The 13,499-nt window shown below is 63.5% G+C and overlaps 2 protein-coding genes across 2 annotated transcripts; both read right to left on the bottom strand.

Moving 5' to 3' along the window:
- Positions 1–2,345: 2,345 nt before the first annotated feature.
- CRYBB2 (crystallin beta B2) lies at positions 2,346–8,459 on the bottom strand. Its single transcript, XM_035565800.1, has 6 exons — positions 8,331–8,459; positions 4,569–4,643; positions 3,918–4,036; positions 3,303–3,435; positions 2,745–2,887; positions 2,346–2,654 (listed from the first exon to the last, which is right to left on the bottom strand). Exons 2-6 carry the CDS (start codon positions 4,620–4,622, stop codon positions 2,486–2,488), a joined length of 618 nt encoding a protein of 205 aa, XP_035421693.1. The 5' UTR covers positions 4,623–4,643; positions 8,331–8,459; the 3' UTR covers positions 2,346–2,485.
- CRYBB3 (crystallin beta B3) lies at positions 7,913–11,663 on the bottom strand. The gene is made up of 6 exons (XM_035565799.2): positions 11,164–11,663; positions 10,320–10,399; positions 8,795–8,913; positions 8,555–8,687; positions 8,331–8,473; positions 7,913–8,083 (listed from the first exon to the last, which is right to left on the bottom strand). Exons 2-6 carry the CDS (start codon positions 10,392–10,394, stop codon positions 7,918–7,920), a joined length of 636 nt encoding a protein of 211 aa, XP_035421692.1. The 5' UTR covers positions 10,395–10,399; positions 11,164–11,663; the 3' UTR covers positions 7,913–7,917.
- Positions 11,664–13,499: the final 1,836 nt, after the last annotated feature.

The following is a 13,499-nucleotide window of genomic DNA, read 5'->3' as shown; positions in this document are numbered from 1 at the left end:
AGCTGAAAAGCAAGCCTCGGGCGAGGAGGACCAGCGACCTGCCAGCAGCGTGCCCCAGTGCCTGGCCCCATGAAGCTGCCCGGCTGCTGGCCCCATGGGGATCGGGGGACGTGGTGCTCCACTCCCTGCACAGCCCCTCTCCCACCAGGCCAGGGCGCGATGGGATGCGACGTTTTTCGGCAAGCACAGGTGATGGGGCCGGGGTTACCGACGAGCAACGGTGAGTCAGAACAGGAGCAACTGCAAAATAACAGAACCACTTGCTCAGCGCGTTACACTCAGCCAGGAAAACACATCTCCTCCTACGTGAGCCCCCGCGGGAACCGCCAGCTCCGGTGTGCTGCTGCAGCTCTGCAGCAAGCGGGGTGCTGCCCACCCCAAAGGAGCAAAGCGCCCGGCCAGGGGGCCTGGTCCTGCTCGCACCCTGGCTGCGCTGTTTCCTCCCACCTCTGGCTCAGGCCACAAAACCTCGGGGCCAGGCCCCGGAGGGGACAAGTCCCCGTGCCATTGGCACCTGGGGCAGTCTGGTGGCTCCTGATGCCCCGGGGTGCTCAGACCCATCTCCCCACCCGGCTGGGCCGGGGGGGGCAGTGCTCACCGTGAGCAGTGGTCCGGGGTGCAGCCTGGGGTGGGCTGTGTGAAGCTGCTGTTTCTACCGCGGGGGGCATGAGAGCGGGGGCCAGTGGAAAACCCGACCTCAGCAGAGCCAAATTGTGTCTGAGTCACCCCAGGGCGCCCACCTGAGCGCAGCCAGCTGCCAGCGAGGGAAATTCCCTTGACAAGTCAAGGGTGAACCTCCTCTGAGCTCATTCACATTTTCCCCTTCTGCTTTTGTCGCTTCTCCCCTGAGACCCCCTGCCCCTCCTCGTGCCCGTCCCAAGGCCCCTTGCAGCGGCTGCTGCGAACCCAGGGACAACAACCGCGGGTCCTCGCGCGCCCCCCGCCTCTCGCGGAGCCACTTCCCCCCCCAGGAGCTGCGGTTTGCCACTGACAGCTCAAACCCAAATGCCAAGACGAGGCAGCCTTCCCGCAGCAGCAGCAGACAGGCGGGTGTCACTACTCTCATTAAAACCCCATTTTTTCACAGCTTTTCTTGGGCAGAAATGTTCAGGTCTGGGATCGTTTGGGATTTTTCTCTCGGAGGAAGAGGCACAGATTTTCACAGGAAGCCGGCTCCATCGAGCCGACGCGGCGAAGCGCTGCCAAGGCACGACTCGCAGAAGGGCTGACATTTCAGAGCAACATTTGGCGAATGATTAATTCAGAATATCGCCCCGCTGAGCTGGGCTTTGCCAAAACCGGTGATGGATGCGGGGCACAGTCACTCGGAGCAAGAGGCTCTGCAACACAGAGGATTCGCAGGGCTAAAAACCACCTGTGGGGGCCCTCGTGCGTGGGAGCTGATGGGGGGGATACGGACGGGGGGAGCGTGTATCCGGATCTCCCCGCAGTTCCTGATTTGGCTGGCGTCTATTGCAGGGTACCCCAGCCAACAAGCCCAGCAGCTTTCTGCTCTCCAGGTGCATGGCAAAGGGGTGCAGCAGAGGTTGGGGTGGGGACAGCCAGGGTGCCCCCATCCCGCCACCAAACCCCACTGGTGCCCACCTTTGGGTGACATGCCAGCCCTGCGCGGGCACACCGCGACACAGCGCTGCCCCGCACGGCTGCACTGACCCGCAGCGGCTGCCGCCGGCCGCATCCTGCAGGGAGGGACTGGGGCAGCAGCAGGCTCAGCACCAGCCCCACAAAGCCCCCCAGAGCTGCGTTGCAGCCCCCAGACTCGCTCACAGCACAGCCAGGAGCAGAACCGGCTTTCCTCTGCTGGAGCCATCACTTGACAGCTTCCTTTGCTCAACTTAGAGTGTAAATAATTAAAGCACTATTTAGCATTATTAATGCTAAATTAAAGCATTGTTGCTGGGTGAAGCAGCTATTAAGCAATGCTGTTAAGCACTGACAGTGCTTAATCATTGCTTTATTAAGCTCTGAGGTGTCTGTCCCGACACCAGGGCCCTCTGGGGACACCTTTGCTGCCTGCAGCGGGACGTGTGGCTGCAGAGGAGCCGCGCACCCCCTTCGTACCCCCCGCAGGCGCAGTGGCTGGACCCCCGGTGCACAGGCTGTGGGGGCACGGGCATCTCCATCCCTGCTGCCAAAACCCACTGCACAGCCCCCTCTCAGTGGAGCAGTTTTGGGGTTTATCAGTGCTGGCAGCGAGCACCACGCTGCTGCTGGTGAGGGGCACTTGGGTGCGGGACGGCAATGACCCCCCCCCCCCCCCCCCCATTGGGTGCTGGAGGTCGGGATGGGCTGCGCCCCGCCAGGAAGGAAGGGGCCACACCGGGGACTTTGAAACTCCAAGCTTTATTCGGTTGCTTTGGCAGCGGCGTGGCTCACACGGGGGGAGGCGGGAGGCGAGGCCGTGGGGGCAGCGGCGGGCGAGGGGAGCTTGCTGGGCTCCCTGCTCCCAGCGGGGCCGGGGGCTCTAGTTGGAGGGGTGGTAGGCGCCGCGCTGGTGCCACTGCATGTCCCGGATGCGCCTGACCGACTGGATCTGGGGGTGCTGGGCGCCGAACTCTGAGCTGTCTTTGTAGTCCCCCTTCTCAAACAGGTACTGGTAGCCCCTGTAGCCGGGGTACTGGTAGCCCACCCACCTGCAAGGCAAGCACGGGGGGGGGAGGGGGGTCACGGCTGTCCATGGGGCGAGGAGGGGGCATCGCCCGGTCCCACGGCCCCGTACTCACGTGCCGCTCTGCACCCGCACGGACGAGACCTTCTCCTGGTAGCCGTGCGCGTGGAAGCTGGGCACATCGTCGTCGATGATTTCGATCTTCTTGCCGGTGAAGCTGGGGTTCTCGTACAGCACGATCTTGTGCTCCTGGCTGTCCTGCAGCGGGATCGAGCAGAGACGTGGGGTCAGCACCCGCTGGTCCTGGGGCTGGGCGGGGGGCAAAGCCCCGGGGGCTGCGGGGAAACCGAGGCAAGGGAGCAGCACCGCGCGCCGTGCCTCCCCCTGATGCCAGGGCCGCTCTGTGTCCCCCCAGCTCAGAGACCCAGCACCCTCCGCGGGCACTCCCAGACTTACCAGCAGACATCCTGCGCTCCTGTGCCACCGGTCCCCATCCCCGTGCTCCCACCGACCCCCCCGGGGGCTCCCCTGGGGCCCCGGCGAGCTGGGGCAGAGTGCACAGGAGGGGTGCTCCTCTGCCCGCGGGGCTGGGGGCCCAGGGGAAGGCGGGGGAAGAGTTGTGGCTGCAGACCTTGGTCTGGCGGGTGGGTAGTGGCTGTCTGGGTGCTCTCACCACTTTGATGGGTCTCAGGGAGGTGATGCTGTCGCTTCTCCGGCTGTTGGTCCAGGAGTCCCAGCGGGGGTACTCCCCCTTCTCAAACACAAACTGCTCTCCCTTGCAGCTGGCCTGCTCATAGCCCACCCAGCTGCGAGAGAGCAGAGGACGAGCTTCAGGCGGGGCATCCCTCCCTTCCCAGAGCAGGGGTGCTCCGACGAGGTGGCCGCCCGCCCCCTCTCCGAGAGCACACGTGGGGAGAAAGGCAGCAGCACCAAGCAATGGGCACCCTCCGTGCCTGTCCCTGCTCTGGAAAGGAAGGCAGCCAAAGCGTGGGCGATGCCGTGATCAGTGCCCAAGCACCCCCCCAGCTCCCTTCCCACTGAGCAGGGGCTGGCAGCAGTGCAGGATTCACCCCAGGTACAGGAAATCCTGGAGGCCACTCGCTGCCCTCCCCAGCACCGCGACACAGCCCCAGGTGGGCTGGGCTGGCTGCTGGGGCTCAGCACCGTGGGGACCCCAAACCCCCGCGCCCAGACCCCGCAGCACCAGCTGTGGGAAACCCACGGGGTGCCAGCAGTGGGGGGGTTCCCCAGGACCCTCCCTCCTGGGGTCCCCCCTGCCGAGACGTACGGTCCGGAGTGCACGAGGATGGAGCCCACTTTGTCCACGCCGGCATCCTTCAGGTTGGGGCAGGCGCCGTTGAGCTCATGGCAGCGGCCCTGGAAGTTCTCCTGCTCGAAGATGGCAATCTGCAGGAGAGCGGGGCCGTGAGAGCAGGGCACAGCCCACACCCTGCGCTGCCCCCCGAAACTTCCCTCGCTTCTACAGACCGCGAGCACCGTCCCAGCATCTCCCACTCCCAGGGGCTGCGAGTCCCTGCCGGTGCCTCGCAGCACGCTGGTGCCTCTCGCAGAGGGATCCCTGCACTGACACCACACCGAGAAGCCCTGGCTCTCCCCTGGGCATCGCGGCACAGCCGGGACACAGACCCCATAGGGCCCACAACCACAGCGGGCGCATCCGTGCAGCCCCGTGAGCCGAGCGCCACCAGCTCAGCGCAGATTTCACGGCTCAGTGGGGCGGAGGGAGGCAAACGTGTCGTGCCTGCTCCATGGCTGGGGACTGGGAGCCGATCCCTTCCCACTGGGACCCCGGGGGTCTGCAGCAGCAGAGGGGGCCCAGGGGGCACAACCAGAGGTGTCCCTGCGGGCAGGGGGTGATTTGGGTGCTCGGTGAGGCTGAGGCAGCCCCGGCCCCGCTGCGGGGCGGCCACGCACTGACCTTGGAGCTGGCTGGCTGCTGCTTGGAGGCTGGCATCTGGTGTTCGGAAGCCATCCTCAGCCGGGCCGTCTGCTTCTGCGGGAGGAAAGCTCAGACTGAGGGTACACCTGGGCCCCGGGCCCGTGCCCCAAGCCCGCACCCCGTTCCCGCTGCTGAACCACACCGGGGGGCATGCCGAACAGAGCAGCGCAGCCCCAGGCTCCTGCACGTCTCCCCAGGTGCTGCAGCAGCCCCAAGCCCCAGCCTGGCTTCGCCTGTGATGGGGCTGAGGAGGGGCACAGCCTGGAGCGAGGGCATGCGTGAGCCTGGGGTGGTCCCAGGACGCTCACAGAGCATCCCGGCTGCTACTTGCGCGGCTTTTCCCTCAGTTCCTACTCAGCGAGCTACAGCCGAGGCATCCCTGTCCCTCGTGGGGTCAGGAAAAAGGCAGCAGGGCACCCGCTGGCAGCCCCAGCCATGTGTGTGCATGCGTGGCGGCGTACATGCGTGTGTAAATGTGTGTGTGCACAGTGCCCACTGCAGAGCCCCGGCCCCCACACCCCCTGCACAGCCACCCCGAGAAGGACACGCGTCCCCCAGAGCGTGCGATCGGGTTTGGCTTCCCCACAAACCAGAGCCTGGTCTGGCACAGACCTGGGTCTCGGCGGCAGGGCCAGGGCAGCCCCGCGGCTCCGAGCTGCACACAGGTGGGAGCAGCTCTGCTGCAGGCCAGGGTGGAAACAAAAACAAAAATGCGACGACAAAAACAGAGAGTTCTTACCAGTTGTACCAGTACCCGCTTGAGCCAGTGAAGGGCTGGGACCGAGAGGGGCAATTTATACTGCGCCGCAGGAGAATGGTGCCCGAGCTATTTACAGAATAGTTAGAGCGCGATTCAAAGCGGGAATGCAGGATTAAACCCAATGAAAACCGGGGTCAGCTGACGCGCCGCGGCCATTGTCTCCCCAAACCCCAAGTCGCGGAGTTATTTCATTAGCTTTCACATTCGAGTCGCCCGCTTTGTTGGGTTTGTTGGCAAGGAGATTTGGAGTTTGCCTGCATCAGCCAAATGCATGCCAAGACCCAGCGCGGCCCTTGCAAACAAAGCCCCCGCCAGCCCTGCTTCAGGAGTTTTGGAGCCAGGGACTTTATCCCTCCAACCAGCTGACACGCTGCCCTGGCGCTGGAAGCACCGAAAACTGCTGAGGTTGGCTCTTTCCTTGCGCGATAAAACTGCCCGGAGCTTCCAAACAGCCCCTAAACACCTGGGTCTGCCCATCTGCGCCTCCCCAGCCAGGGAAAGCCCCCGGCACAGCGGTGGGGGCCCTGAGGGGTCCCTGGGCATGGGGACGCAATGGGAGGGAGCAACAGGGGAGCAGGGCAGCCCCGGGACCCTGGGGGCACAGCACCAGTGCCAGCTGGTGCCAGATATCAGGGTCCCCTTCCATTAGCCCCCTGCCCTTTTTGGGTCCCCCATGCAGTGGCTGAGCCCCGCAGTCCCTCCAGCACGTGGGGACAAAGCCAAGGCCGGCAATGGGGGCTGGCAGCCTGGGACATGGCCCGGCCACAGCGGGGCATGCCCCTGCTGGGGGTTCCTGCTGCTGTGCAGCGCCCACAGCCACCCCCGGAGGAGGGGGACCTTCCCCTGTCACCCCAGCAAGTGTCACACAGCATCAGAGGGGCCCAGACCTGCTCCCTTCCGCACACGACATGTCCTGGGGGGGCCTGCAGCGGCTGTGCAGCCAGCCCCAGCAAAGTGCTGCAGCCCCCCAGTGGCATCCCCGGCTGCTCCTCCTGCCCCAGGATCCAGGGGTGACTGCAGGGCTCCTCCACCAGGTGATTCCCATCAGAGCCTGCCCCGATGCACGCCCAGCCCTAGGGCAGCATCACGCAGGGGTCAGTCCCCGCTGTCTGCAGCCACCGCGGGCGCTCGGGGAGCCCCAGCCACGCACCGCAGGGCCACACGGAGCTGCGGACGCTGCAGGTGACCGTGCAGCTCTGCAAGAAGTTGCTTCACACAACAGCCTGGTTTTGGCAGGTCTGGTTTGTGACCGAGCGCCCACCACGGCCGCCAGCCCTGCTGCAGCACCCTGCTCCGTCCCCGGTGCCTGGGGGCTGCGCAGCCTCATGTCCGCCCCCAGCTCCGTGGCTGGTTCATGGGCCCCAGGGCCCAGCACAGGGCACTCACAGCCCCACGGCTGCCCCCTTGCATGTCCCATCCAAGCTTGGAGGGAGCTTGGGCAGCCTCGAGCCCATCTCCTGTCCCTGCCAGTGGCCCCAGAAGGTGCCCGTCTCCCAGCCCTGTCCGGGGAGCTCACAGCACCCACCACCAGTGGGACACAGGCCCGGGGACAAAGGTCAGGGCACGGCTCCCACCCCATCCCCAAATGCCAGGGACTCCCCGAAGGCTCTGTCCCACTGCCTGGCCCAGCCCATGGCAGCCCCATCCCAGCCAACTGGGACCAGTAAGGGAGGAAGCTGGGGGTGCCTCTGGTGCTCCCTGGCAGGGCTCTGCCCATGCCTGGCTGGCACCGGGGCCACGTGTGCCCCCACGGCTGAGGCTGCTCGAGGCCGTGCCGTGCCCGACTCCCTGCTGGCACCCCAGGGGCTGTGCTGGCTCCACGTGTGAAATACTGCAAGTGGTGGGTGCGAGGTGCTGGAGCAGCCTCAGGCTGGGTTAGGGACTGTGCAGGGTCCCGGGCTCAGCCCTGCCTGCAGGACAAGCCACCCTCGGGGGCGTGCGGGGCCTGGCACCATCCAGGGACAGCCAAGCTCATCCCCCGGGACCCCCAGACACTGCTGTGCCCCTTGTGTTGGAGGTGAGCCTGCAGCCAGAGGCAGCGGGGAAGGAGCCTTTGCCCCATGCCCAAAGCACACAAGCAGCGCTCCCACGGCCCAGGCAGATGTTTTGAGAAGGGGAAAAATAAAATCCCAGCAACAGCCCTTGGCAAGCCCCAGAGGACGGGCTCGGGGCGCTGCGGCTGCCCCTGGCGCAGGGCCGGCTCCGCGCTGCCCTGCACACCCCGCACCCCCAGCCGCAGCACCAGGGGCTGTTGATTTTGGAAGGCAGCAGCCTTTACGCAACGCCGAGCGCTCGCACTTTGCACGCTCCTGCTTTGTGCACGGAGGCTGGGCACTGCCGTGGCCCCGTCCTCGCCCCGCTGCAGCAGAGGGCTCAAAACACTGCACACCCCCACCCCCTGCCTCCAGCCCCCGCCAGGCAGGCTCCCAGCAGCCTCCAGCTCAGAGCTTTATTGAGGTTTTTGCACAAAAATCAACACCAAGGTCACAGCGCTGGCTGCAGCACACGTCAGCCTGCCCCCGGCATGGCAGGGGCGTGGGGCCGGGAGTGCGGGGCCGGGGGGGCCCCTCAGCTGTTCTCGAAGCAGCCCCGCTGGTGCCACTGCTGGTCCCGCACGCGGCGCACGGACTGGATCAGGGGCTGGTTGGCGTCCCACTCGTTCCAGTGCCGGTACTCGCCCTTCTCGAAGACGTGCTGGCGGCCCCGGTAGCCCGGGTACTCGTAGCCCACCCACCTGCAGGACACGGGGCAGCACTCAGTGGCACCGTGGGGCGGGGAAGGAGCCCCTGTGCCCCAGCTCCGCTGTTTCTGCAGAGCCCCAGGCCAGGGCCAGGAGCCCTCACTCAGCCCCAGGGACGCTGCCCCAGTCCCCAGACTGGGGAACGATGGTGTGGTGGAGGGGGCTGCCCCGTCCCGCTGCAGAATGTGCACTGAGCACCCCCACAGCCGCCCACAGGACCCCCCGGTGCCGCCGTCCTTACGTTCCGTTCAGGGCCCTGACGCTGGCCACGCGGTCCTGGAAGCCGTGGGCCCAGAGGCTGGGGACGTCGTCGTCCACAATCTCCATCTTCCGCCCGGTGTAGCCCACGTTCTCAAAGAGGTGGATCTTGTGGTCAGGGCTGTCCTGGGGGACACACGGGTGAGGGGCTGCCCCAGGGATCCCCCCCCCCCCAGCCCTGCAGACCCCATCACCGCCCCTACTCACGATCTGGAGTGGGCGGATGGACATCAGCCTGTCACTGTTGTGGCTGTTGGACCAGGAGTCCCAGCGCGGGTAGTCCCCCTTCTCGAGCACAAACTGCTCTCCGGCGAAGGCTTGTCGCTCGAAGCCCAGCCACCTGCGGGACGAGGGGGTCACAGCCACCCCTGCACGGGGACAGCGCCCCAGCGCGAGGTGGGGACCCCCGGCCTCGAGGCTGGTCTGGCCTCCGCCTCCCCGACTTACGGGCCGGACTCCACCTGGATGGAGCCAACCTTCTCCAGCTCCTTCTCAGCCACGTTGGGGAGCTCCTCCGTCAGCTCGCACCTCCTGCCCTGGAAGTTCTCCAGCTCGTAGATGGTGACCTGGGGGGGGGGGGGCAGAGATGGCAGCAGCCGGGGAGGGACACATCCTCCACAGCTGCAGGACCACACACCCGTGGCAAATGAGTGCACAGCAAAGGCAAGCACTCAGGCAGCCTCTGGCACCACCAGCCTCGCACGGAGGCGCTGCGGGGCTCAGCACCACGTCCCCTTGCCGGGGGACACTGCTCAGGGACATTGCTCCTCTCTGACAGCAGAGCCCACCACGTGCTCGTGGGCTTGGCAGCCAGGTTCCAGCTGAAGGTACTTGCTGTGTAAGCACAGGCTGGTGTTTCAGCCGTGCCGGGCTGGAGCCCAGCTCTCCGGCTTGAAGGCAGCCCCGCAGACGCAGAGGGTTTGTGCCCGCAGAGCTCCGGGGCCGCTCGGCTGCGGTTTCCTGTCCCAGGGCCGGGTTCACAGCACATCGCTTCCTCCTCAGGCTCCTGCCGATCCTATCGCCTCCTGTGGCCTGCTCTGGCCCTGGGAACCAGCTCATTTTTTGGTATTTTCATCTCAAGCCCCAGTGGGGCCATGGCTGGAAACCCCTCGGCCTAGGATTGGGCGTTGTGGGGGCAGCAAAGGATGGAGATGACACCCGTGGTCCTCGGGAGCTTTTTCCAGACCAAACTAGAAGGCAGCACAAGCTCCTGGTACCTCTCTGCCACCTGGCAGCCGAGAGCCCCATGTGCAGGATCCGCTCCCATCCCAGCTTCCCGTGGCCAGGAGCGGCTGAGCCTTCGTCCCACGCTGGGGAAGGGCTGCAGCCCCTGCAGAGCTCACAACTCATTTACCTCTTTCCCAATCACCAAGCAATTAATTCTGATGGCTGTCGCACCGCACCTCTGCCCGTACAGAGGAGCAGATGACAGCTTCCTGAGCGGTTTCTCAGGCCGCCCCTCGAGCTGCAGGGCTCGGTGGCGCAGCCCGGCCCTGCCAACCTGCCGCACCGATGCGGATGCTGGACCGCAGCTTCTCACAGACCCAGCCCAGCCTTCCGCTAACCCATGGGCGTGAGAACTGCGACCAGAAAAAACACACGGGGAAGGAACGCTGCTGCGCGCACCGCCAGCCGAGACAGAGTGCTCCATCTCCTGGAGCGAAGCGCTGTGCAGCCGCTCGCGCCGCAGACGGCCAGGCAGAATCACTTGGAAGCCACAAATGCACGAGAAGGCATCTCCTCCTGCAGGCAGCCCTAAGTCACCGGGGCAGAGCTGCCGGCAGCCCTGACACGCGTGTGGACACGCTTGTCCCAGCAGTGACGTTGCCACCCTGCTGTGTTAAGAGGCTGCTTGCTTCGCTAGCCCGCACCGCAGCGCTGTGGCACGGGTGAGACTTCGGCGCACGCTGCGCTGCACGGTGAGCGGCAGCACCCAGCAGAGCCAGCCCGCAATCGGTTGCCACCCCCGTACCTTGTAGTTGCCACCGTACTCGCCAGCGCCCTCCCCAGTCGCCATCTGCTCGGGGGAACTTTGCTGCTCAGTCATCGTGCCTGGAAAACCGAATCGTAGGAGGTCAACGCGGCACCGCCTTTATGCGAGATGCGAGTCGTTAAACCAGAAAGTGCTTAATAAAGAGGATGAAGAGCAGGTAACAAAAAATAACACAGTTTGTGCTGAGCGGGGCAGCTGCAGGCTCTGGCACTTCATGGGGATGCCCAGGGCAGAAGCACTCGTGCATTTGCCATCCTCTTCCCCCCTGCACCCTCACCCGGTGCTGCTGCATGGGGCCAGGGCAGCCTGGGCTGGCCCCGGCCACAAACCAGGGGACTGGGGATCCTGCTCCCACCCTGGGAAGCTGCCCCAGGTGCTCATCGAGCTCGTGTCTAAAAGCCTGGCCTGTTTCCAGCAGGGATTTGCCTGCTCTCAGCTTCCAGCAGCCGACAGCCTCCCCCACCACCCCAGCAGGCTGAGCAGCCCCTGGGGTAAGAGATGCCCCCAGCCCGTGTGGGGCTGCGCCAGCCCATGGGACAGCAGCGAGACCACCTCTGAGCTCCTGCAGCATCTGCCAACGGCACCTGGGTGCTATCTGAATGGAAACCCCAGCACTCTTCCTCCTGCCATGCTAATGCAAGGGGTTTTCGAGATGTTAATGGAAGAGGAGTAAAAGACACAGAGCTCAACGCGTGTCCTTATAGTTAACGGCACCCCTGCAGCATCACTTCTTGCCCAGCGCCAGCAAAACACTCGCTACGACACACTCGGAGGCGCTGGTGCCTCCCCAAAGCCCCGTCCGGTCCCAAGAGCAGGTCGCTACCTCTCCCGGCGAGCTCCCGTGCTGGTGGCAGGCGGCAGCCGCGCTATTTATGGGCTGCGGCTGAACAGGGCAGCACTTTGCTCGGATGCTGATGCAGCAGCCGCGTCCACCCGATTCCGTCCGTGAGATTTCATCTCAATAGCGTGGGCTCGCGGCGCACCATGGAAGCGTTCAGATTTCTCCTGGCTGTCCCTTACAAACGTGCCGCTCGATCTGCAGCAGATTAACGTCGACATTCACATCAGCATGTTCACGCTGCTTCTTGCCAGGTTCTCTGGAAAACTCTCCCATCAGCAGTAAAGGGGAGGGTTTAGCCTAGAAACAGGCACAGTGCAAAGCCAAAAAAAAAATAATAATTGCAAAACATTTGCAGCTTGTTTGGGCTCGAGCACAACAGGGCTGTGCTGGTGCACCGATGCAGGCTCTGACCCGTCAGCAACAGCACCTCCACCACATCCCCTCTCCCTCTCTGCGCGCCACTGAGCCTCCTGCCCCGGAGCTCGAGGAGTGAATGGGGCTCTCGGGGCCTCATATGTGGGTGGATTTACTTGCACAGGCGAAGCACAATCAGAGGGGGAAAAAAACAGGCAGCCCTTTTGTAACACGCCAAGCTGAGGAGCCTGCGTTGCGGGAAGCAGGCCCGACTCCCCCTTCTCCAGGCTTTGTTCCACCTCCAGCAGCGCTGAAGCACTGGAGACAACCGACCTGGTGGCTGCGGAGTGCCCTGCCCCAGGGCTCACTGAGATCCAGGTAGAATCCCAGTGCTGTGGTTACCACCATCTGACAGGGTTTTCTACCTGCTTTTAGTGGGCCCGGTCTTGAAATGAAGAGCTAGACACGAAGCATTTAATGAAATTGCCAAAAAGCCACAGCCCTACTTGGCCAGATCGGTCAGCCTGAAGGCTGTCCAGCTGTCCCAGGGCCGGATCACTGTCCCTCTGCGGCCTTGCCCAGGTGGGAACACCCCAAGACGAGCACTTTGCTCCAATCCCTGCATCGCACCCACACAGTTGAGATGTTTATGGAAACCCCCTCATGCCCACCCCATCCCAGGGCCCCCCAGGAGCACAGAGCTGCAGCGCCGTGCTCAGCCTCCCGCAGACATCGCAGGCGCTGCCATCCCTCGCTGCGCTGCTGCTGGGGGCTGGGGCACCTTCCCCCCTGGGAACTTTGCCCTCCCTGGCCAGAGGCAGCCCCCTGGGGCTGGGGGCTCCTGGGAGCGGGGCTGAGGCAGGGTCAGCGCCCCAGGGAGGCAGAGCCCCACAGGGCACAGCTTGCAGCACAGCTCTGCACAAGCCTCGGGGCTCACTGCCTGGGTGACGTTTTGCATCTACAGCCACCTGCATGGACAGCAGTTGAAAGCAGTTCAGTTTTATCATATTTTTTTTTCCCACATTTTTTTCTGTGAATGCAAAACCTCTTGTCTGTGAAAAATAAGCCCACTTCCATACAGAAGGAAGACTCAAAGAAGAGAGTGGAAGGTATTGATTTCTCTCTTTTACCAAACATAACTGTTTCAGCAGACGACAAACACGCAGCTCTCCTTACCAGTCCACTCCTTACCAGTGTCCCCACGCACACCGAGCTCTACAGTGCCCACGACTCTCCTTACCCAGACTCCTGGAGCTTGCACCTTGGTAAGGCAGTTGCAAAAAGGACAGAAGGGACACAGGATCTCAGTGATTTTTCTTCCTAACAGAACTGTTTCCTTTTGCTGTATTGGAAAATACTAGTTGTACCATACAATATACAACAGACAGAATATCTTTTATTACTTAGGAAATTTTGTACAAAATATTTTTTATAGCACAATATATTTATTGTGTGACCCTTATTTACATATTCTATAAGGCTACGTGGAACATACAAAAATTTTTATCTGTACAATAGCTCCTTTAAAAACAGGCTCGATACTGTCTTCACGTTTAATATGGAAAGAGAAAATCCATAAACCATTAGACCTCGCCTCTCCTCCTCTTCCAAATCCCATCAGTCAAGTCAGAAGTTATTGCAGGTGGCATTTTTGAGAATATTTGGAGCTGAGAGGATGCCTGCCGGGGAGGGAGATGTGCCGACCCCCAGGAGCCATCTCCAGCCTGCCCCACAAGGACGCCCACCACGCACATCCCCACTCGCACCAGCACGAGGCAGACCCAGGCTGGACCAGAGGCTCCCGGACTCGGTGGTCCCAGGGAAGAAGCCTCTGAGCACCAGATCCCCAAATCCACGCTAAAGCTCCGTGGAACCTTGTTTCTGCCACAAAAGCCCCGTCCTCCCTAAAAGGCCACCCCCCCCTCTTTTCCCATCACCCACGTGAGGATTCACATTCGCTTTTC

The sequence above is a fragment of the Cygnus atratus genome, chromosome 17, assembly GCF_013377495.2.
Source record: "Cygnus atratus isolate AKBS03 ecotype Queensland, Australia chromosome 17, CAtr_DNAZoo_HiC_assembly, whole genome shotgun sequence".
NCBI classification, from domain to species: Eukaryota; Metazoa; Chordata; class Aves; order Anseriformes; family Anatidae; genus Cygnus; species Cygnus atratus.
This window is presented reverse-complemented; position numbering and strand designations above follow the sequence as displayed.

Coding starts and splice junctions, on each gene's coding strand:
- CRYBB3 (XM_035565799.2), bottom strand. CDS start 10,394: ATGACTGAGCAGCAAAGTTCCCCCGAGCAGATGGCGACTGGGGAGGGC. Junction 8,914..10,319: donor AGTACGGTGGCAACTACAAG/GTACGGGGGTGG, acceptor CCCCCCCCCCAG/GTCACCATCTACGAGCTGGA. Junction 8,688..8,794: donor ATCCAGGTGGAGTCCGGCCC/GTAAGTCGGGGA, acceptor CTCGTCCCGCAG/GTGGCTGGGCTTCGAGCGAC.
- CRYBB2 (XM_035565800.1), bottom strand. CDS start 4,622: ATGGCTTCCGAACACCAGATGCCAGCCTCCAAGCAGCAGCCAGCCAGC. Junction 2,888..3,302: donor CCCTGAGACCCATCAAAGTG/GTGAGAGCACCC, acceptor ATCCCGCTGCAG/GACAGCCAGGAGCACAAGAT. Junction 2,655..2,744: donor GTGCGGGTGCAGAGCGGCAC/GTGAGTACGGGG, acceptor CTTGCCTTGCAG/GTGGGTGGGCTACCAGTACC.